Genomic DNA, 24,586 nt, shown 5'->3' on the forward strand with positions numbered 1-24,586 from the left:
TTCATCAAAGGAATGCAATCATCAACAAAACCATGTTGAATGCGGACGTATCATACGAGATTTGCATAGTGATCCTCATCGACTTCAAAAACTGGGGAGTGGCGGCTCCCAGCAGTTGCAGCACGGTTGCGACGACGGATTTTACCACCAACTGACCCGAAAATATTATTATGGGTGATAGTTTTCTCAGAGGTTCCTGAAATGGAGTTGGAATGCGGACGCGGACGAGGCTGGACAGAATGGGGATCATCGTTGGTAAGTCTAGACGTATTGGCAGGGTTCAGATCGCGGATTAAATTGATCGGTGCAGAGCTGGTATGGCGGTGCACGTTATGGGCGAGGCGAATGGGGAAACGAAAGGTGGGGACCGATCCTACATTGCTACGTCCAGCCGCTGTTGGACCTCCGGCTGCAGGTACATTACCCACGGAAATTGAGGTTGATGAGGTTGTGGATACAACAGGGAGTGTTTCATTTTCGGCATTATTTTTCACCTGTAGACCCTCAGCAATGAGTCGACTCAAAGCACCTCTCTCATATTCTACTGCGTCGTTCCACTTATGATGGGTATTGCCCCATCCCCATTCAATCCAGATCTTGCCAAATGGAGAACCAGCATGCATAACAGGATTCCAGGTATTAATAGGTATCTTGCAAGCAGGATTCTGGCTGCCAACACCAGCAGCAATCAGTTCGGCATATTCCTGTTGGGGGGGAGGGCGAAGGGAGAGCAAAAGTCAGCATAAGAAGAGGTTTTCAATTTGTGAGGAGATCTATACCATCACCAACTCCTCACTAGCATTATTCTTTTGGACCAGAGTGTCAAACGGCCAGTAACGCGAATAGAGAGATTTAGGGCCATTCCAGTTCTTTGCAGCAATGTTCAGAACAAATTTCTGGCGGTTATTAAAGACGGGGCAGTGAAGTCCCGCTCGCAGCAAATCCTCAACAACGCGTGAATCGAGCCCGATGGTTCTTCCCCTTTCGACTTTCGGCACCAGTGCATGAAGTAGACGAAATGTAGCAGAAAAAAGCTGATTGCGATCTTCCACGGTGAAACAATGTGTTGCATACCAGGGATACTGAAATGGGATTAGTAAACCATCAAAAGCTGATGAAAGTGAAGCTTACCTTGTGCAGGGTGCTTGTCATATTCTCATACGGGCGCTGAAGACATTTTGTACAGTAAGGGGACTGTACAAACGATGATTAATTTTTGGTTAGGATCAGGACGCGCAGCAGATTGAGGTCGGATACGTACGCGATTAGGAACCTCAGCATGTCGCACAGTGCAGAAGATTTCTTCTCCGGTCAAGAACCCCTGAAATCCAGAGCAATACTTGTCCTTTTTGGAATTATCCACGTACGGGACACCATCTCTCCACTCAACACATTTTGCACGAGGGAAAAGGTCATTAAGCAACTCGTCCTGGCTACTAAGCCTCACTATAACGTGACGATTACCCAACTTGGGTGACTGGAAGTTCTCTAGACAACGGTTGACCCAGCTAAGGGTGCGCTCCGCATCAGGAATGGTGGGAAATTCAACATAGCAGTCCATGGTCTTGCCAGTCGAACGCTCCATGATGATGTGAACAGGATATCCCAAGTCAGGAGTCAAGGGACTGGCGTTACGTCCAAGAAACTGCAAAACCTCGTGCTTCGTCACCGCATAAGGGATCTAGAGTCATGTTAGCATGACTCTAGATAACAGGCATGTCCATCTTGGCACTTGATGTGGAATGAGAGAGAACGAGAAAAAAACGAATACAAGGGACTGTTAGTCTGGCACTTACATTGGTGATCTTGATGACCCCAAATTTGGGTGGCTTGCTGTTGCTCGTCCCATCTTCGAACGGCATCGCATGCAGATAGCTAGCTAGGTGGCTACCATGGGCTCTGGTGGTATGTGTAGCTGTCATCTTTGCTATTAGAGGTAGGTTTCAATTTGTTCCGGCTCAAAGTGTTGTTGTCGATGTTGTTGTGGGATGGAAGTTGAAAAGCAAGACAAGGAGGCGAAAACGAAGATGTACGAGCGCGTTCTCCAGACGTCACTGTAGTTACAGAAGAATCATCGTGGGTTTGTGCCATTGTGCGAGAGGGAACACCAACAAAGTGACTCCCTCTGGCGTCAATCGAATGGAATTCACTGGCAGTGTATTCCACATATTATCTCCAGCAGATTCAAGAGAAGGAGAACCGCTCGAGAATCTGGTTTCTTCAGGATTGGAATTGGATTCATTTTACCTTTCTCAACCCACTGGCTGTGCACTAACAGACCTCCCCGCATATATGGCATCCTCGCATAAGTCGCCTCAGGGGGCCATGTGATGTTTGCAAGAATAATACACAAGAAACATCTGGATACTGTAAGGGCACCAATCAACGAACTTTGGGGGAAGCTGTGGAGTGTCGTTAATTTGAAGGGCGTGAGAAGAGGCTGGGGGATCACTGCCCTTAGGCTCTGGCTGGCTCTGTTCCACAGCTTGGAAGCTCTCATCGTCAACAAAATCAGGGAAAGCTTCGACCTCTGATCCATCTGAATTGACTGAGGCCGAGTCGAACGTCTCATCGAAGTCAATTTCAGCGTCTAAGTCCAAGTCCTCCGTTTCATAGCTGGCAAGTTCATCGCCTGCGGCCATGGTTCCCTTCACCGCTGCAACTGATACTAATCTCAGTGTTTGGAGCTGTGGTCCCAGCTCCATCGCCATTGAATTTGTCATTGGAGATTCGTCAAGCTGGAAATTGCTCTCGGGTTCCATATCATCTTCCCAGTGGGCTATTGATGGCATTGAATACGGGGAACTTGGGGGATACTCGTGTCATTGAGCCCTATCACGGTCAACATCTTGTACATGGAAGGAAAGCTCATGCCACAAACTTCGTGTCAGTGTTCTGTATATTCATGTGCAGTTGAGATGCGAAATTTACCAGGTGGAAAACGAGCTGTTTCATTGAAAAAGGATTCGACTGAAAGCAGCAGGGACTACACATCCGACAGCGGCGCCGAAATGGAAGCTAACCCGGATTTGTTGTTGAGGTATAGCAGAGAGAAGAGAAGAGAAGAAAGAGAGGAGGGTCAGAAGGGGGAAAAAAAGTAAAACAAACTAATTAATATTGTTTGCAGGCTGCTTAGCAGTTAGCTGGTCGCCGAGAGATATCAAGGACAGATGCTTAGTTGACATGAGCATCACAGGGGGGAGGGTCAGGGGGTGGGCAGCTGGACTGCAGCAACATAGCAAAAGTCTGGGGCTGACAGCAGATGTGCAATTGCCTTTGTGAACAATGGCAATATATGAATGCTATTGAAGAAGCTCCTTGTTCCTTTTACAAAGGCCAAGCTCTGTTCCTTTTTCTACACTGGAATGTTTTGCTACAAGTGATATGACTGGCGGAAGGAACCATTTTTCCAGGAGGCGAAGCGGAGGACACAGATCAGTTCTCATCGCTGAGGGTATAAAACAGAGAGAATAGGGATATGACCTTGATGAAACGTCTTCCGTACATTCGCTGGGCAACTAAGGGGGTTTGGGTATTTCGAAAACGGACCAGCCCATAGAACATCATACCTTTCTGAGAGCATTGAAATGAGTTTGAGAACTAAAAGGTTCACTGACAGAAGCTCCGTGACGGAGAATGGTAGAGCAGCGGGAGCAGATAGAAACCAAAGGAATACTAAATTATGTTAGGAGCATAATTTATGCTTCTTTAGAACAGAGGCTCCGACACCAAAATGTAATTGGGATCTTCAATTGTGATCTACACAAAGTGGAAAGGCTTCGGGAGGGATAACACATTCCGAGTTATCACTCGAGAGGAGATATATACTAAGGCACTGGGAAAAAACAAGTCACATCGAAGCCATTACTGTGAAATTTTAAAGGCATAACATTAATCGAACTGGTATCGCCTTGTTAGTACGCGGATAAGACACTGGAGGTGGTAGCTATGCTTACCGGTGTCAAAAAGGATTCCGCCACAAATCTCGCGCGAGCGTTAAGCTAGATTGCCAGCCGTTAGCCAGACGAGACAAAATATGTTTACATAAGAGTAGGCAGGAAGTCCACATAATCGAGCGTGGAGACTTGATACGCACAAAGAGTTTCATTTCCGATATCTCCTTATCTACCTCCTCCATAAACTCTATAATAAAGTCAACCAGTTTATGTTTCAACATAGCCTCTGTATGGAAATTGGTAATCAAGAATGAAATATCGTATCCCTAGATAATGTGTTAACCACGGCGGCTCCCATTCAGAATTATGCGCCATGTCAAGGGGAGCAGACCTTTACTGGCTTCCGTCGCAGAATGAAAAAAGCCTCCGCCCTTTGGGTCAAAAACCTCGTGAACTTGTGTACTAGAATATTCTCGATTTCATCTGCCTGTTTAATCCGAATGCTGACTCTGATACTGTTCACACTTGGTTCAATAAGGACTTTCTCGTTTTCGTTGCGCGCGATCGTGAGAGGATTTAGTAGGACTTCCGGCGAAGTAGCTGCCTCCACTTCTGGGACATTATGCCGTTCCGCTGTCTGGGAAGCAAAGTTGGAGATTGCGAGGGCGGCTGTGAGGGAAGATCGGACACACTGAAGGTACGGGCGCAAAGATTGGGACTATTTTGCGATTAGCTGAGTACTTAGATGGAGACGCTCGGGGTTATAGATATACCATGATGCTGGAAGTGGGCTGTTAGCCGTTGATTTTGGGTGATCGGGATGAGGGTAAGGTGGGAAAGGAGAGATTTGCACGGTAGTTGATGAATTGAGACTACAGCTTGCCGTGCTTCTGCATAACTAGAACTAGAGGGGAGCACGGCAAGATCTTTAATACTTCGCACTCATTGTCAGGCTCGTTGCTGGGTCTCGTGGTAGTTGGTGCCGATTGCGATGGTTTTGGAAATAAAGGGCAAATGGCGGCGTTTGCACTGTTTGCATGTTAGTTAGTTAATAACTAATGTTAACTAACGTAATCCACCCCCGAGCGAACTATCAAATCCAAAAAAGCTTCAACTTTATAACCCACCCACTTCAACGCATGAGAATGCCACCAATTCGCAATAAAAATGCCAGAAACTCTATAGAAATAGAGGGAAGAATTGAACTCATGATAAAAGCTTTAAAAAATAATGAAATTACCTCAAATCATGAAGCTGCATGTCTTCATGAGGTCCCATATGCTATTCTACACCATAGACTTAATGGCTGACCTGCACGCGTGAATCTGCGCGCAAATTCAATCAAATTAACTGAGTCTGAAGAGAATCAGCTAGTTCAGTGGATTCTAGATCTGGCAAAACAAGGAATACCCCCTCTGTCAGCATTTGTTGAGAATATGGCCAATCATCTTCTTAAACTCCAGCATTCAACCTCCGCCTCAACCTCTGCCCCCCAGGTTGGCAAGAACTGGATCTGCAAGCTGATTAAACACTGTACAGAGCTTCATTGCCACTATTCCAGACACTATAATCATGAGTGAGCTAAATGTGAGGATATAAGAGTTATTCAGGCTTGGTTTAAGACCTTGGAGGATACAATTGCTGAGCATGGGATTGTGTCTGAAGATATATACAACTTTGATGAGACTGGGTTTGCAATGGGGCTCTGTGCCACTACTAAGGTTATTAATAGTAGTGAGTGCTATGGCCGGGCAAAGCTTCTACAGCCTGGAAATCAGGAATGGATGACTGTGATTGAGGCAGTCAACACATCAGGCTGGGCCTTGCCTTCATATGCGATTCTTAAGGGTCAGAAGCTACAGGAAGGCTGGTTTGATGGGCTTCCAGATGGCTGGAGGCTTGATGTTAGCCCTAATGACTGGACTACAGATGAGATAGGAGTTAAATGGCTTACTAGGCTGTTTATTCCTGCTGCAAATCCACACAGAATTGACACTTATCTTCTTCTTATTCTGAATGGGCATGGCAGTCATCTTAGCCCAGAATTTGACTACATCTGCAAGGAGAATGAGATTATTCCTCTCTGCTCACATCTCTTGCAGTCACTAGATGTGAGTGTTTTTGCAGTTTTGAAACACGCATACAGCAGTCTTGTTGAACAGTGAATGTGACTTGAATTCAATATCATTAAGAAGGCAGACTTTCTAGATGCCTACCCTGCAGCATGTATGGAAGCTTTTAAAGCTCAAAACATTCAACGTGGCTTCAGAGCTACTGGTATAGTGTCATTTGAACCAGACCAGGTCATTCAGCAGCTAGATATTCAACTCTGAATCCCTATCCCCCCAGCCAGCAGATCAAGCAATTCAACCTCATCCTCAGTGCTTCAAACACCTAGCAACCCATGGGAATTGCAACAGCAGGTCAAGAAGATCAAAGGCTTTATGAAGGGCCAGCAGCCTCAAGGTTTAGTGGAAGACCTTGATCAAATTATCAAGGCCTGTGAATATGGGATGGTCAACACCACTATTATGAAGAAGCACTGTCAGAATATATTCAATGCAAATGAGAAAGAGAAGCAAAAATACAAGAGGTCTGCCTGAAGAATTCAACAAGAAGAAGGTTTAATCAGACAGGAAGCTACTCAGCTTGCTATTCCAGCTGCTGCACTCATTGAACAGTCAGTCATTCAACCCCCTGTGCCTCCATCTGCAGAATCTCAATCACACTCAGGAGTTCCACAACAGTGCAGCAATTGCAATTTGCCTGGTCATAAGAGAACAAGATGTCCCAATTCTAGTGTAAATTAATTTAATTTAATAAGGAATTGTTGGTATGGATATTTCAGGTTAAATTCTAGCTAGTTGAAATATGATGATTTTGGTGGTTCGCTCGGGGGTGGATTACATTAACCTAACTAGTTCTTAGAGGACTGTTATCAACCTTGTTACATTGTGGGACTCTAAGCAAGCTAGCTACAACTAATAAATATATAGGTGCACGTGACCTCGGGTAGCCGGGGAATCCTCCAACACACCCCCCACATGCCACGGTGAGCCCGAGCTCTGCCCTATCCCCTAGCTGCTGAATGCCCTCAAATCCACAATAAAAATTAAATACAGGAATCAGATGCTAGTTTCTCTATTAGGAAAAGCTCTATTATGTCTCTGTACTGTAACTTTGCAAAGAAAGCACACAATTATTCCTCTAATCTGTATTCTCATTACATCTCCTTAGAGGCTGCAAAACTATGTAAAATCAATCATCCTCATCAATGAGATCAGACCTCTGTCAATCCTATTTTCTTCACAAATTCATTGTAAGCTGGCTTTGGCAGAGACTTTGTAAATCCATCTGCTTTATTCATTGTAGAATCTATGTGTGAGAGCTCCACCTCTCCCTTCTTAACTAGGTTGTGAAGTATATGGTAATGAATCTCTATATAACAGAATCTCTTTGTCAAGAACTTCTTCTTTGTCAGATCAATGACATCTTTATTATTCATCTGCAATGTTGTGCAGATCTTTGACTTTTCTTTCATCAGGCCTGCATCTTGCAGCATATCATTCAATCAAATAAGCTCACATGCAGTCTCACTAGTGATGATATATTCTGCTTCTGTTGTTGATTTTACAGTTGATGTTTAATGTTGTGAGCATCATGATATTGAGAATCCATTAATCATGATGATATAGTCAGATGTTGATATATATTGAAAGTCTGCATCTGCTCAATTTGAATCACAATAAGTAATTGACTGTAAATTTCTATCATCTCTTTTATTTTTATAAACTATTCTCAGAGCTTTTATCTTCTTTACATAGTAAAGAATATTCTTCAGAGCTGCTCAGCAGTTCTTATTCAAACATAAGTTGAATCTTGACAAATAATTCATAGCAAATGTTAAATTTGATCTTGTATTTAATATAAAATATTGAAATAATTCAAGTCTTTAATAATATCTTATAACTGTAAATTCATCTTTTACTTCATCATCTTTCTTTAGAATAAATTTAAGTCATATATCTGTCATTATAGATGTATTAGTGAGATTAATCTTATTCATTTTAAAATCTTTAAGAATCTCTTCAATATAGTGAATCTATAAGACTGCTAAGTCATTATTTAATCTATATTTGATCTTCATCTCAAGATAAAACTTATTTTTTTTAATATCTTTTATATTAAATTTTTTCTATATCTCACTTAATATTCAATCTAATTCTGTCTTTTTGAGGTCTGTAACTTTGTAATCATCAATATGCAATGTTAGATAGATTTTGCAGATAGAATAAAATAGAAATCCTTTATAATATTTTGAAATTCTGAATCTTAGTGATATAAAATACTTTATTATCATAAAATATTAAATTCTTGCAACTTACTTCATGTTATACAAACTCTATTTAAAAAGGTTTATCAGTTCTTCTCTTTTATATTTAATGTCTGTAGATAACTGCATATAGATCATTTTATTCTGTAATAGTACATCATTCAAAAATGCTGATATATAGTCAATCAACTTCAATTTCCAATCTTTTGCAGTTGATATAGTGAATAGAAAGTGACTTGTAAATTGTGAGATGACTACAGCATAGAACTTGAAGTAATGAATGTTCTGCTATTATAGAAATTCTTTAATCATTTAGTAAACTATAAAATAAATTATTTTACTTCTATTATTCAACTTATAGTCAAATATTCATTTGCCTATCAGTATATTCATCTCAGATATCTTCTTAATAATAATATATGTCTTCTTATTCTTAAATATTTTAATTTCTTTTTTTATTGTCTTAAGTCAGTGATTTTAATCTGAACTCTTCTTCACTTCTGTCAAATTATTTGAGTAATTCATAAACATACTCAGAACAGAATTTGTGTTAGTGACAGATATCTTAGATTTATTATTCTTGACTAGCTCTATGCTATTGAGCAGATAGATTAAATTAATAATATTTTTCAAATCATTATTAATTAATATCTTCAAAATTTCTGATTTATTTTTTATTAGTTATTCTAGCAGACAATAATATCAGTCATTCAGAGAGTCAACAACATCTAATTTCTCTGATAGTTTGATGTCTTTTTATAAGGAGCTGAACCTTTAGATTCACTCTGGCTGGCTGACTCAGCCTAGCCATCATTTGCACGTGCGCATATGATCATATTACACGAGCTTGCTTAAGCTCATATTCTCATCTCATTCTTTTCTTCCCTTTCTCAAGCAATTTATCCTTGTTATATAGTAGGACTAGCCTCTAGTTCTTAGAGCTTAATCCTCTACATTATGAATTGCTTCACTCCTTTTATTGATAGGCCACTGAGAGTCTTAATCCTGTATCATGAAGCTCAGCAAATGTGCTGACATATGATAGGCTATTGAAAGTCTTAAATACTACATCACAAAGTTCAGTGATAGCACTGATATATGAATAGACTGAGTTAGTAATCATACTAACAAATAAATGAGTAATATTAAAAATATCTAGCTGAATGAGATAAAGTGACAAACTTGTATAATGAATACATAAATGAATTAACATGAAGCAATGAGCAGAGATACCCTCAGCAGCTTTGAACAACAATAGATGGCCTTTCTCTAACAGTAGAAACAGGTTTAGTATGAGAACAGGGATTTAATAGCAGCTCAGCAAGCTGAAATAGCTAATCTACAACAAGCTTTGAACATTTCAACATCAACTCTTTCTCAATTGAATCTGCAATCATTCATTACAGTCAGAAGATCAAAGACCAAGCTACTGAACTGTGAGAAGTATGATGATTTTAATCTAAAGCACTACTCTCAGTGAGAGCTAAAGCTTCAATCAAAACTTAAGATCAATGGAAAAGCTTTAGGTAATAATGAGGAATGTGCTTGGTATATGTACTCAAGACTGGAAGAAATGGCAGCAGCTCAAGTTTACCCTTGAGTTGAGAATAATAAAAACAAGATCAACTTCACAGTAGAGAGCTTACTGAAGCAGACACACATGCTCTTTAGTGATTCTGCATGACAGAAAAAGACTATGCAAAAGCTCAACAATCTACAATAGAGTAGAAGAGCTCTTTTTGACTTTCTGCCTGAATTTAATCAGCTACTGCTGGAAGCTAGTGGTCATAGATGAGATGATCACATTAAAAAGAAGTATTTGAAATCCACTCTAAGCATGAAGCTGAAGGAAGGTATGATGAGTGTAAGAGAATCATCTCTCTACAAGAATTACTGCAAGAAGCTTAGATTAGTTGATCATCAATTCTTTGAGCTTAAGACTTTAAGGCAGTAGTCTAAATGTCACAAGAGCAGATCTTCTTCAGATCATACAATATCTAATCCACACTTTCTACTTTGTCATGCTGTTCTTGACTGACAAAACCAGTCTCAAGCTTTTACTGATGATCTGATGAATCTCTCTCCTGGTGCTGTGACCCTAAGTGCTCACCACATCAAATTGATAAATCAGACAGAGGTTAATTGATGAAGAGAGCAAGACCTGTGCCTGAGATGCAGAGCTGAAGGTCATATGATTAAGAGCTGTCTGTTCAAACCTCCCAGACACCCTGCCACCCTCATGATAGCTAAGGTGATCCCTGAGCTAGTACTGAATGATGACAATGTGGATATGAGTGAGGATTTGGGAAAAGAGTAGCTCCAATCAAAAGACACTGAGAGGAGCAAAATAAGAAGCTTATGAGAAAGCAATGAAGAAGATTTAAATCTAAAATGATATTCAAACCCTTCACTGTCAATGCTCTAGTAGATAATGCCTTTTTGACTAAAGTAATAATAGATAGTGGATGTAATGTCTATGATCTTATTTCTCAATTCTACATTAACAAGCATAAGCTCTTGTGCATTGAAATTCCCTCTGTTAAAATGACTGGCTTTGAAGACTTCATGAAACTCTCTATGAGCATAGTGACTGGTATTCAAATTGATATAGACAGTTATATAACTGAATGAGCCTTTCTCTACATGGTGAATGGGTTACATAGTCATGATATGTATGTAGGTGACCTCTGGCTGGCCTAGCAAAAGATGACTATGATCCCTTATCAAAGAATTGTGAGATTTAAAGAGAGTGACATAGAGATAGAACCTAGTTCAAATGTAAAAGCTGATGTGATTCTCATCTCTGTCATAAGCTTCTCTAGGCTTATAAGCACTTGAGAGAAGCAAAACATTGAGATCTTCACTGTCAGTTTAACTGACATTCAAAAGACTCTAGAAGTGAAATCAAAGATTGACCCTAGAGAAAAGCTGCCTGAACATTATCATGAGTTTTTGAACATATTTGATAAGGAAGTCACTGACACTTTACCCCCACTTCATGGCTCAGATAAAGATCATGAGATTGAACTGATTAAAAAGACTGATGGTAGCACAGAACAACCCCCTTGAGGCTCATTATATAATATATCTCAAGAGAAACTACTGACTTTATGAAAGACTCTTATAGATTATCTAGATAAGAGTTTTATTAGAGTGAGTAACTTCTCTGTGGCTGCCTCTGTACTATTCACAAAGAAGTCTGAGAGTGGACTAATATTCTATGTGAACTATCAAGCTCTTAACAAAATCATCTGAAAGGATTGATATTCTCTATCATTAATCAGTGAGACTTTACAGTGAATTGGACAGACTAAATAATTCACTAAGCTGGACATTATTGCAGCTTTTCACAAGATTCAAATCATGGAAGGTGATAAATGAATGACAGCCTTTAGAACCAGATATGAGCTATTTGAGTGACTGATTACACTCTTTGATTTGGTCAATGCTCTGAGCACATTTCAAAAATATATCAACTGAGCATTATATGAATATCTGGACAACTTCTGCTCAGTCTATTTAGATGACATCTTGATATTTTCCTCAAGAAGCTTACAGAAGCATTGTGAGCATGTACAAAAGATGCTTATATGTCTACAGGAAGTAGGCCTGCAAGCAGACATCAAAAAGAGTGAGTTTGAGATGAACAGCACAAAATATCTTGAATTCATCATTGAAGTGAGCAAGGGTATATGAATGAATCTGGAGAAGATTAAAGCTGTTTTGGAATGAGCAACACCTACTACTCTTAAAGATGTATGATGATTTTTAGACTTTGCCAATTTCTATAGATAATTTATTAGGAATTTCTCAAAGATTGTGATCTCACTGATAATTTTTACATGCAAGAATATTTCTTTTTTGTAGATGAGCAAGGCTGAAGAAACTTTTAAGTGTCTAAAATCAATGTTTATCTTCACTTCAATTCTGCTTCAATTTGACCCTGACTGTGAGACTATATTGAAAATGAACTTCTCAGATTATGTCTCAGAAGGAGTGCTGCTACAATATGATGAGCAGAGTATTCTACACTCATGTGTCTTCTTCTTTTGCAAGCATTCACCTGCAGAATGTAACTACAAGATTCATGATAAGAAGTTATTAGCAATAATTAAGTATTTAAAGAAATGAAATACTGAGCTATGAAGTATAAAGAAATTCAAGATCTTCACAGATCATAAGAATCTAGAATACTTCATGACTATACATAGACTAAATGAAAGACAGCTATATTGAATGAATATTCTCTATCAATTCAACTTCAGAATTGATTACTGACCAGAGAAGTTGAACACTGAATCAGATACTTTATTGTGAAGAGAGCAGAACATGTCACAGAATGCTGATGATGAGAAAATCAAGCAGAGACAAGCTCAACTACTTAAGTTTAATGTACTGACATCTGAAATGAAATCAATAGTGGCTGCTATCAGTATGAAATCTAAGATGTCTCTTCAAGCTCAGTGAAATGAGATCTACAAAAATGACAAGATTCTACAGTATCTGAAGCAAATTCTTTGTGAGAAAAGATTCAGATTTTCTTCTAAACTCAGCATTAAGATCTCTGTCTCTGAGTGCTCTTTAAATGAGAATGAGAAGCTTCTCTTTCAAGATCATAAGTGAGTGCCAGACTTCAAACCTCTTCAAATCAGGTTAGTGCATGAGACTCATGACTCATCTCTTATCAGTCATTCTGAGTGAGAGCAAATGGTAGAAGTTCTAAGATGTAAGTTCTACTGATCAGGCTATGCTGCTGATGTGAGAAGAATGATCAGAAACTGTCATCTTTGCAGATCAAACACTGCATAAAGAGATCAATGTCAGAGACTGCTTAAGCCTCTTCTCATTCCTGAACACATGTGACAGAAGCTTTTCATGAACATTATCATGAACTTACTAAGCTCTAAAGAATATATGAACATCATGATTATAATGAATATACTGATCAAAAGAATTAAATTAAAAGCAGTTAAGAAAACTGATGTGAAGATAGTGACTAAAGTGTTTCTTTGCAACATCATCTCTTGACATAACATCTCTAAGGCAGTAGTGTCAGATTGAGGATCAGCTTTCACAAGCATGTTTTGAACTCAGATGTATGAGAAATTAGACATTAAGAGATGACTCTTCACAGTCTATTACTCAGAGACTGATGAAGCTACAGAGTGAATGAATCAGATTCTGAAAATCTATCTATGCAAGTACATTAGCTTTCAACAGAATGACTGACATGAATGACTCTCTCTAGTAGAGCTGATCATCAATAATAGAGATGCTGTCTCAACAGATGTGAGCTCATTCTTTTTAACATATCTTTTTCATGTCTTCTTCATTGATATAGCTGATGCACTCTCTGTTGAAATATCATATAATCTCATTGAGTTTGCAGATGATTATATGAGAAAGGCCTATGAAGTGTTGAAGTGAGCTTAAGTAAAAATGACAGATGCTCAGCAATCTCAAGAGAAATACATGAATAGATGAAGAGATCTGACTTCAAGCTTTCAATCTGAAGATAAGATCTGATTGAGCTTAGAGAACATGAGAACTAATTATCTGTGCAAGAAGCTGAATGTGAAATACAATTAATATATCATGCTAGAAAAGATAGAATTTCATGCTTACTGACTGAATGTCTCACTCAGCATTCACAATGTCTTTAATGTAAAGCTTCTACATGCTGCAGTGATGAATTCTCTGTCTAGTCAGAGGCAAACTGACTGACAGCCACCTGCTATAGAGATCTCAGAAGGATCTGAATTTGAGATTGAGGAAATTCAAAGTGAATGAACCTATCAGAGAAAAAAATAATACCTTGTTAAATGAGTAGATTGAGCTGAATCTATGTGAAATGACATGAGTCTCCTACAAGAAGCAAAGACCTTGAACACTTGGGAGGCCTCTCAGCAGGCAAAATTAGATGTAAAGAGGGCTTTAAATAGTTGTAAAGACCTGCAACAAAGAGGGAAAAGGGGGGTATTATAAGAGGTTGAACCCCTAGATTTGCTCTGGCTGGCTGACTCAGCCTAGCCATCATTTGCATGTACGCGAGCTTGCTTAAGCTCGAGTTCTCATCTCATTCTTTTTTTCCCTTTCTCAAGCAATTCGTCCTTGTTATATAGAAGGACTAGCCTCTAGTTCTTAGAGCTTAACCCTTTACAATTTCATTGTTATCAGCATTGGTAATGAGTGTTTTTCTGCTAGCTCTCATCATTTCAACTTCTTGCTAAAGTTTTGCAATCTCTAATCTCATTAGAATTTCTTCACTAACTTCTGATATCTAGTCACTAGAGTCAATCATATTCTCTAACATTTCATCAACCAGGTTTTTGTATGTATTATTAGACTTGTCTGATTCCTTCAAAATCATCTTGTTTATTTCAAATGCTCCAGGAGCACTTCTACAGACTGTAATAGATGTAGGCAGTGAATCTGTGGGCTCTGAAGTCCTATTCTCCAGGGTCCTATTCTCAGATCCTTGGTTTTGTCTTCTTTTTGACATGTATTCTTCTGTCAAATCTGGTATTCCACCTGAACGTAGATTGACCATCAATGTCATCCAATTGTTGTTCATGTTTTTCATTGTTCATTCATAGCTGTTCATTCACAGCTTCTCCTCATGTTGTTCGCAGCGAAAGACCTCTAATTCAAGGGTCTCATAACCTCTTAGAGGACTGTTATCAACCTTGTTACGTTGTGGGACTCTAAGTGAGCTAGCTACAACTAATAAATATATATGTACACGTGACCTCGGGTAGCCGGGGAATCCTCCAACACTAGTTACATAACTAACTAATCCACCGCCATTCAACCGTTCATGTCCCAGTTGCCGCCCTGCGTCGTACTTCCTTTTAAATCAGCCAACTCTTTCTCCCCTTCTCACTCGCTCATTTTCCCAAATCCATCCACTTTCATTCTTTTGCCCCTCGTGGCCCCAATATCCTGTTGAATTTGCTCTCAAATTATCTACTCCCACAATAACAGGGCTTCTTCGCAGTTACGTACGTTCAGCATGCAATCGTCAACATCGAGCCTCATTGTGCCGGAGGCCAGTGATGTCTCTACCTATGGTGATTTTATAGACCCCGATGATTACGATATTCTTGAGCATTATTCCGAGAACATGGATGAGCATGAGTATTATCCCATCTGCCTCGGAGAAATTGTTGAAAAGAGATATCGTGTCGTGCATAAATTAGGTCATGGGGCATTTTCCACAGTCTGGCTAGCGCATGATCTTCAAAAGAAAGTCGATGTTGCTCTAAAAATTAGGACTGCTGACTGCGAATGGAATCATGAATTTCGCATGCAAAATGAATTATTCGACGTCTTAAGGACGCCGATACCTCAAATCTTCTTTTGTATCAGGATACTTTCTCTCTACCAGGTCGTGATCGCGATCGCGATCATCGCATCCTCGTCTTCCCCGTGCGGGGTCCCAGTCTAAGTTCACCTCACACAGACAGAATGCCGATGGCTACTCGCATGTCCGCTGCTAAGTAGCTGTTAAAAGCCCTAGAATCTCTCCACGGGTGCGGAATTATTCATGGGGGTAGGTCAACTTTAGCTTACTCGACTCTTTCTTTGATATTTAGTAGTTTGTTTTATTTCCTTTGCGTTTTTGTTGGACAACATTGATTTGCTATCCTCTTTCTCTATTTACATGTTAATGCATCTCCGTGCAGACGTGAGCGGTGGGAATATTTTGTGGGATATGGTCCCTCTGGACAAGTACAACACGGCTACGAAATACAAATATCTCGGTCGACCCGAAAAGGCAGCTCTACGACCCGGAGCTTGGAAAGCCGGAGAGCTTGTCAGTGAAACAAAGATACCTCAATCTTTGCTGAGAGCAAAAGTATATCTCAGTGACTTTGGTCTTGCAACAGATGCCAATAATCAGATCATGAATAAGTGGCAGCCGACCTGGGGATACTGTGCTCCTGAAAGAATGCATAAGTTTCCAGCCAGCTTTGCCGGTGATATGTGGGGTTATATGTGTATCTTGATTAGCTTATATTTTCGACATTCGATATTTGATCGGGGCCTTGATGCCATAGTTACTGCTCTTGGCCCGATGCCTAAAGAGTGGAAAGGTTTGAAAGAGAAACCAGAAGACGAGTGGTATGATCAGAATATGAGAGTTGATACTAAGGAAGTATTGGAACGGATGTTCAAACTCGAACTTGCTGACGTGAGTACAGCTGAGCGAGGTCATATAATATCCATTATTCTGGCAGTGCTTCGCTATCGTCCGGGGGAACGCCTTACTGCTACTCAGCTTCTCCATCATCCTTCATTCAAAGCGGTGATGAATATGCACTGGCCCTAGCATCTATGTATTACATACATGCATGACATATATATTTTGTTGCCCTGTTCTTCTTGCAACGTTTTCCTCTATTATGTTCTAGCTTGTATTCTCTTATTAGTTGATGAAATTACAATGAACCAAAAAGGCAAGTGACATTCTACCCACCTGGATGGGCTCTAGTATACAATGAAAATGCACCTGACTGTTGAGATATAGAACGATTTCACCTTACTTCGATGAACTGCACTGGAGGAATCGAAAGCCAGCAAGGTGTGTTGATGTGAAGCCGGCAAAATAAAAACTCAAGTCATTTGAATGGGAGACAAGCAGGAGCTTCCCGGGAGGCTTCACTCGAACAGAGCAAGTCAGTCTTGTATGGTATGGATGTGCAATACAATACAATACTGTTAAGACATGTATTACTCCATATATTTTATTTTACCTGTTTCTCATGCATATGTGGGGAGTTTGCCGTAAGCGCCATTCTTACCTCCATCAAGCTATCTCTGAACTTGTTGCCTTCACTTACTCTCACTACTCCGTACTCTTCTCCAATCAAATCCAGAATGTTTATAAGAGATTCTCTCATGCATTGGGGTACAGGGTGAGTACCCTGATAAAAACAATCATACTGATTTCCGATCATTAAGTTTCTATCAATCCTTGCACCTTTCATCACATCTTTCTCATTCATAATGACTCCGCCTCGTGTTAACTCTTCTTCTCATCCAATCATTTAACTGCATAAGAATTTCCCCAAACTGAACATAAAAGAAATCTTGTGGACTTGGGTCTTAGCCAGCTTTCCCGGCTCCACTGCATAAGATGAGCCTTTATGCAATGAGACAAGGGCTGGCACTAGGGGTATGTTGGAGAAACACAAGGAGCACTTATCACCCAATCAACCTGGTCATACCCAGGGCACATGTTGAGACGCGCGCTTACGGAAAGTGGGGATTGGGAGCTTGATCACATTCTGATTCTATTTTTTCATCTGCGGGACTAACCTGGCTGTTCAGTGTTTATATTTTTTTCTCGTGAGTGCCACTGGGTGCATCAGGCCAGAGCCTTTATTCAACCTAAGATTCAAGCGCTAATAATCATGCCAATAACGCGTTTTCTGGTCCCCAAGGTTTGGGTGGTGATGCTTTTTGTTCATGCAAACTTACTTCCCTCTGTCTTCCTTCCCATGTATAAATATCTTCCATTCAACCCATCAACTTTCTCATTCTTCTTGTCTCATCTTTACCCATCAAACAACTGATTACCACTTCTGACTGTTCTATCAAGATAATTTTTTATTCAATTCCTTCCAAGGTCTTCCCAAGGACATTTTCTCTGTATCTTCATCTCTTTTCCACCGCATATCTGCATCTTCGATATCTACCATTCTCTCTTTCAATATGGCTTACCCCAATTGCCTCGATCCTACCGCCTATGAGGGCAACGTCGGCGGTATTCGGATCGAATGGCATCAAAACGCAGTGGACAGACTATCTAGAGACGCAAGAGAGCATCAAATGGATGAAGCTTAATTCAAAAAGATGGCGGAGCACTTGACCCACGAGGGTGCTAACAGAATGCAGGCTAAGACGGTAGTAATTCTGTATGTTAAGCAGAAAATATCTCTTAATTGTACCGATTCAACAGGCTGACTCCCCCACCACCAGCAATGCTTCACATGCCACGACCACTGTCGACGGCAAACCAGAAAAACATCCCGATCATCTCACTGTTCAACTTAAAGATAGAACGACGCCACCTAATCAACTAAAATCTCATATCTATCTTGATGGAATTGACCCAGCAAAAGCGGATAGAGATGTGAACAATATCAAAGGTCAAAGGGATGGGCATTACCTACCAAAAAAAAAAAAAAAAAAAAAAAAAAAAATTCAATGAAGCAATGTCCTGGGGTTTCTATGTGCCCCATGGGGAAAAGTGATATACTCTTATGACGTTGTTCGGATGTAATGAGATACATGTATTTACGAGAATACGCATGTTGCATCTGAGAGTCAGAAGGATCTGAAGTTGAAGTCTTTTCAAAAGCTTTTTATCAGTCTAGGGCCTCGATGGTTTTGCACAGCTCGCGGCTCCCTCTATGCGAGAGGGTTTCTGGGGGCTTGGCTTGTGAGGTTACGATGAATTCCAACTCTGTGATAACTGTCAGAGACCAAGTCATAAAGAGATCGGATGTTATTTACCCATTCTGCTGGCAAAATGATCTGTATTTGATGGACGATGGAGCATGGCATGCATGCTTGCACCCAATTCCTATGGTAACGCGCATCATAGCTCCTCACGTGACTACATAGGCAAAGTGAGCTGGTTCTATGCCTCAGCCCCCGTCTACACTAGAGCAGCATCAAGAATAATATTTGTTAGATATCAGCCTTTAACAATGAAGCTATTCCAGAGCAGAGGCCTTATATGAAACCGGGCACTTATGAAACCGTCACTTACATGAAACCTTCTCCTCTTTACTCCTTTCCTTTTATCAGGAATAGGGTGATTCAGGCTCCCATTATTATTAACTATCACCACATTTGTACATTAACAACTCTCTGATCGTTATACAAAAACATCTTAATCAATCCTGATCACATCCCTATAAGCTCTCTCCCATCCCCTCAGGCAGCAAGCCTGATGGCGTGCCGACGCAGCGCCGCCAGCGCGCCCAGCCCCCCAACACCACCGAACGCGTCCCGAGCCTTGACGCGCATCTGCTCCCCCATACGCCGTCCACCCAAGAGACCCCATCTCCTCACCCCAATCGCCCGCCGCACATGTGAACTGAATGACATGGAGTCTCCAAGCTCCCCTACACCAGCAGGCAGCTCAAAGAGCAGAAATGTCGCACCAATTCACCTCAACCTACGTGGCCCGATGGCTAGCGATCTCCTAGCCGCCCACGAGGCTGAGGCACAGAAATCCCATGCAGAAGCACTAGCGGCTGCAAATATGCTTGATCGGATTGAAGAAGACCTAGATGTCATGAAGGCAAAAGGCCTATCAAGGGCACTGGCCCTTGGAGCCGCTGTGAAGGCGTTAGTCAAGGACTGGTACAATGGAAGTCTAGAAACAGCTAAGCAGTCCACCACAATCAAGCCTGCTGGCTCCACTGGTGCAAATGATGCAAGAGCTCCTACCTACGCAAAGACAGCTGCAGACAGCACCAATGTAACAAAAACACCAGCAACCATACTGCAGAAACCCCTGCTTAGGAATAACCCCAGAGAAGGAAAAACACCACGAATCCTCGCGCGCCTGCCTTCAGATCATCTAGCTCGCAAAGCAAGCCCAATTGCTACTCTTAGAAAGCTGAAGGCTGAACTCCCAGGGCCTTTGGCAGCAGCCATCACAGCAGTTCAAGCCATCCCCACAGGCATTGCCATCATTCCTAGAAGCTTGCAAGACATGGAGGCCCTGCTAGCCCAAAAGAATGTTTTAGCAGCCACCCTCACCAATACTCAGATAGAGAAGGAAGAACATTGGATCACCTGCCTGATTCCTGGGCTGCCCATGGAGATTAGTGACTATGGTGGTGGAACTCTGCATCTCTCAGCAGAATCCATGACAGAAGAATTCACACTCCAAACCAGAATCAAGCCTGTCCAGAGTCGCTGGGCAAAAATACACCCTGGAAACCCAACAGCCACTCTTATATTACACTTTTCGCAAGAGACAGCAGTAAACCTGCCATCAAAAGTGGAACTATATGGATATCAAAGACCAGTGATCAGAAAGGCACCTAAGGTCAAAATACAACAATGCAGCAAATGCTGGGGATTTCATCAAGAGAGATACTGCCTCCGCGTCCCTCGCTGCAAAAAATGCAGTTCTAAGAATCATGTGAAAGGAAATCCATCCTGTCATAAGGAGAATGAAGCATGTGGATGCCCCAATCGCTGCACTAACTGTCTTGGACCACATGCCGCGGATGATCCATCCTGCCCCGCCAGACCAGGGATAAAGAATGGGACTGTTCAAAGGCACTCAAGAAACCAGCTGAGGGATATCCGCAATGCACAGAGTAAGGCATACTTGGCCAAGGCAAGTAACAGCAAATGCGGTGGTCGAGGGCCATCAGCAGACCTGAGGTTGAATGATTCTACTGAGCATAGATCTAACCTCACACCGACATCAAACACAGCACCAAGCACAGCATTGAGCACAGCATCAGGCACAGCATTAGGCATGGCGCCCAACCCAACATCTAATGCAACACCCAACACGTCATCTCACGCAACAACACCCTCCTTTCAGCTACTCAATGAAGAAGAACTCTAGATCTCCGCAATTCCTGCAGATTATGCAAGTCAACATAGGAAAAGGGGGCCCAGCACACGAGACGGCCCTCAATCTAGCGTTTGAAAGAAAGACTGACATCCTTCTCATACAGGAACCCTGGATTCACAGGAACTTAAGCCAATGCATCTCCAAAAAGCATCCAGCATTCAACTGCTTTGCCCCAATTGAAAAGTGGGACAGGAAGCCACGGGTCCTCACCTATGTGCGTAAACACCCACAAATCCATGCTCATGCAGTCCCAGGCCCCTGGGCAGAAAACCGGGACATCCACATGCTGCACATACAGGCCTGGGGTCTACAGCTTCAGACAGTCAACATATACAATGCACCCCCAGGCGCAGAGGATCCTGGACAAGGTGTGGGCTGTCTTCTCTCCTGGTCTGTCCCAGCACTCCCATTGCTCCTTGCTGGCGACCTCAATATCAAGCACCCCGTGTGGCAACCAGGAGTGCCTCCAAGCATGTGGGCGGAACCATTCCTGCAATGGACCATGAATTTCAACTTTACTCTCACCATGGACCCAGACACTCCCACACGTGGGCATAACATGATAGACCTGGCCTGGGCCACCCCGGAATTAGTTATCAAAGGAGTGGACACACAGGTGGACAGATCCCTTTACACTTCCTCTGACCACCAGACTCTTCTCACCAAAATCAGCCTTCCACAGGGCACAAGGCCTGACAGGCCAACCCATTTTTTCCGTCTCGACACCATGAATGAGAAGGTCTTTAACCAGACGCTGGAGGCCTATAAGCCAAAACTAGACAAACTATGTGATTTCCCAGAGTACCCCAATACAGATCAGCTGGATGCCCTGGCTAAAGGTATCACAGATGCACTAATAGCTTCCCTGGAAAGTTCCACCAAGAAGAGCACCGGGCAAGGCACAGGTCAGCCATGGTGGAATGAGGACTGCCAGAAAGCAGTGACAACACTACATCGTGCACAGCACCTAGGCTCTAGTTTTTTACGAGAAGCAAAAAGCAACGTAGCCAGGACCACCAGGAAAGCCAAGAGAGAATACTGGCGAGGCAAGATAGCAGAGGCCTCAGTGGGGAAAGATATCTTTAAGATGATCAAATGGGCCCATTCAACTGGCTCCTTTCATTCCCCCCCTCTTGTAGATGAAGAGACTGGGCGAACGCGAACAACCCCTAGAGAGAAAAGAGACCTTCTGCAACGGGTGCTCTTACAGAAGGCTGCAAGCAGAGAGGATATCCCAATCAGCTGGTCCAACCCACCATCTGTCAAATTACCTTTTCCTGTTGCCTCAGCACATGAGATACAAAGTTCTCTGCTGAACACGGGTAATACCACTCCAGGAACTGATGGAGTGCCAACAGAGGTGCTACGAAAGGCATGGCCACATATTAAGGTATCAGTGGAAAGGCTGTTCAGAGCCTGCCTTAGGGTTGGCTGGCACCCAACCTCCTTTCGAGATGCCACACTGGTTGTGCTGCCTAAGGTCAACAGAGATCCAACACTCCCGCGATCCTACAGGCTTATAGCCCTTCTCTCAACGTTGGGGAAGGGACTGGAACGCCTGGTAGCCCATAGGCTGGCCTGGACAGCTATACAAGAGAAGATTGTCCACCCCCAGCATTTTGGAGCCCTCCCTGGGCGGGCTGCCTCAGACCTAGTGGCAGCGATGGTTCATGATATAGAGGAAGCCTGGGCCCATGGAAAAGTAGTCTCTCTTCTTACTCTGGACATCAAGGGTGCTTTTGATGCTGTACTCAGAGGAAGGATGCTGCGGAGATTGCAAGAACAAGGCTGGCCACCAAATTTAATTAGATGGGTGGAAAGCTTCATGACAGGACGCACAGGCAGGATCAGATTGGATGGACTCCTGGGAGAGCTCTTTGATATCCCAGCAGGGCTTCCACAAGGCTCGCCAGTCTCACCTATTCTATTCATGCTGTTTATTCAGCCTCTGTTCTTTCTAGGAACTATACAAAGAAGACGTGCACGCTTAGGCTACGCAGATGATCTAGGACTGCTTAGTGCTGGAACCACTCTTGAAGGGAATGTTGTTACTCTCCAGGAGGATTTCAAGTTGCTAAATGATTGGGCCAGCAAAGAAGGGCTGACATTTGATTTTGCCAAAACTGAGATAGCACACTTCACACGGCGCAGAACCCTTTCAAACCCCTCAATTGACCTTGAAACAACATCTGGCACTCACTCTATTACAGCAAAGGCAGTGAAAAGCTCCATAAGATATCTAGGAATCTGGCTAGATAGAAAACTGAGCTTCAAGAAACACGTGGAGACCATGGCGGCTAAGGCACGACAGGTGTCTAATGGCATACGAGCACTAAGCAACACAGCAAGAGGCGCCCCAGTACAACTGCTTAGACAATCCATTCAGGCCTGTGTGCTCTCTGTGCTCTGCTATGGAGCAGAGGCCTGGTGGCCTGGAGCCACACGAATGGAGAAGGGAAAGGAAATCTCCAATCGAATGGATTGCCTAGTCAGAAAGCTAGATCTAGCCCTTAGAGATGCTTTGCGAGGGGCACTGCCAGTCTACAAGACCACACCCATTTCAGCTCTACACCGTGAGCTAGGAATCATGCCAATGAAAGAGACACTAGACAACCGGCGTGCTGTATTTGCAGTAAGAATCAAAAAGCTTGACAAGAGGCACCCGCTAGTGAGACGCTCTAATAAAGTAGCTACCACCAAACCCTATACCACACGTCTGTCTAGAGCGTCCAGTCATGCTGGTGGGATAGAAGCATATGACCCTCTACTCACGCCCCCTTGGATGAGATTTCCCAGGAAAGAAGATCTGCAGATTGGGTATGAGGCAGGCCGCACAAAGGAACAGGCAGCACAAGACTTTAAGAGCTGGCTACAACAACGCAATCCCCTGGATCTGGTGGTCTTTACCGATGGTTCACAGATAGAGCACCCTCAGCGTGCGACTGGTGCAGGATGGGCTATATGCTGGGGTAGCAAACACTGTCTAATCTCCACAGGAAACCTGCCAATGGATAAAGCAGAGGTCTTTGACGCAGAGGCAATGGCAGCCCTGCAGGGCCTAAAGGAAGCCACCACCTTGCCTCAGGCGAAGTTTGCCAGCAACGTCTACATTTGCCTAGACAATTTGGAGGTAGCACGAGCCCTTGGATCTGTGTCAAACACCTCTAGCCAGCAGGTCTTCGCGCAGTTTCTGAAAGCCATAAAGGCCTGGCAGAGCAGGGATAGGCTCCCATTGGCCACCCAGAGCAGGGTGGTCATTAGATGGGTCCCAGGCCACGCAGGCGTGGCTGGTAATGAAAAGGCAGATCTTGAAGCCAAAGCAGCCGCAGCGCAGGCAGCAAGTGCAAGCATGGTACCTCAACCTGACAGCATAGGCACTCTAGCTTATATAAAGCGACACACTATGGAACAAACCACACGGGCCTTTGAGAACTACTGGGCCAAAAATCGGCCCAAACGCTATATGGAGCTGGAGATCCCACTAAAGAGAGCCTCAACAGAGGTAAAACTTTCACGCTTCACATTAGGAAAGCTCTATGCCGCCCGATCAGGTCATGGAGACTTTGCAGCCTACCACAGCCACCTTAAGCATGAAGATGCAGAGTGCTACTGCCGGTGTGGACATAGCAAAACTCCAGAACATTTCTACTATTGCACTCTTGCAAGAAAAGCAGCAAAGCGGTGCCGGCCTATCTACAATCTCCGCGAGACACTGGCAACCTCGCGTGGGGCCCTAGAATT

At 42.6% G+C, this 24,586-nt stretch overlaps 6 protein-coding genes across 6 annotated transcripts; 2 read left to right on the plus strand and 4 right to left on the minus strand.

Annotated features, from left to right (window-relative positions):
* Window positions 1-50: 50 nt before the first annotated feature.
* PAAG_06190 (hypothetical protein) lies at window positions 51-1,922 on the minus strand (the record flags this gene model as incomplete). Its single annotated transcript, XM_015845815.1, has 5 exons — window positions 51-704; window positions 780-1,082; window positions 1,132-1,194; window positions 1,262-1,681; window positions 1,797-1,922. 5 exons carry the CDS (start codon window positions 1,920-1,922, stop codon window positions 51-53), a joined length of 1,566 nt encoding a protein of 521 aa, XP_015700041.1.
* A 393-nt stretch (window positions 1,923-2,315) lies between these two features.
* PAAG_06191 (hypothetical protein) lies at window positions 2,316-2,792 on the minus strand (the record flags this gene model as incomplete). Its single annotated transcript, XM_002791880.2, has 1 exon — window positions 2,316-2,792. The coding sequence occupies one exon, from the start codon at window positions 2,790-2,792 to the stop codon at window positions 2,316-2,318; it is 477 nt and encodes a 158-aa protein (XP_002791926.2).
* A 1,099-nt stretch (window positions 2,793-3,891) lies between these two features.
* PAAG_06192 (ARP2/3 complex 20 kDa subunit) lies at window positions 3,892-4,672 on the minus strand (the record flags this gene model as incomplete). Its single annotated transcript, XM_002791881.2, has 5 exons — window positions 3,892-3,900; window positions 3,957-4,001; window positions 4,097-4,222; window positions 4,288-4,614; window positions 4,670-4,672. The coding sequence occupies 5 exons, from the start codon at window positions 4,670-4,672 to the stop codon at window positions 3,892-3,894; spliced, it is 510 nt and encodes a 169-aa protein (XP_002791927.1).
* A 9,837-nt stretch (window positions 4,673-14,509) lies between these two features.
* PAAG_12176 (hypothetical protein) lies at window positions 14,510-14,803 on the minus strand (the record flags this gene model as incomplete). The annotated part of the gene is made up of 1 exon (XM_015847699.1): window positions 14,510-14,803. The coding sequence occupies one exon, from the start codon at window positions 14,801-14,803 to the stop codon at window positions 14,510-14,512; it is 294 nt and encodes a 97-aa protein (XP_015702690.1).
* A 438-nt stretch (window positions 14,804-15,241) lies between these two features.
* Window positions 15,242-15,732, plus strand: PAAG_12177 (hypothetical protein; the record flags this gene model as incomplete). The annotated part of the gene is made up of 2 exons (XM_002791882.2): window positions 15,242-15,590; window positions 15,617-15,732. 2 exons carry the CDS (start codon window positions 15,242-15,244, stop codon window positions 15,730-15,732), a joined length of 465 nt encoding a protein of 154 aa, XP_002791928.2.
* A 166-nt stretch (window positions 15,733-15,898) lies between these two features.
* On the plus strand, window positions 15,899-16,561 carry PAAG_12178 (hypothetical protein; the record flags this gene model as incomplete). Its single annotated transcript, XM_015847700.1, has 1 exon — window positions 15,899-16,561. One exon carries the CDS (start codon window positions 15,899-15,901, stop codon window positions 16,559-16,561), a length of 663 nt encoding a protein of 220 aa, XP_015702691.1.
* Window positions 16,562-24,586: the final 8,025 nt, after the last annotated feature.

The sequence above is a fragment of the Paracoccidioides lutzii genome (genome assembly GCF_000150705.2).
Source record: "Paracoccidioides lutzii Pb01 unplaced genomic scaffold supercont2.17, whole genome shotgun sequence".
Taxonomy (NCBI): Eukaryota; Fungi; Ascomycota; class Eurotiomycetes; order Onygenales; family Ajellomycetaceae; genus Paracoccidioides; species Paracoccidioides lutzii.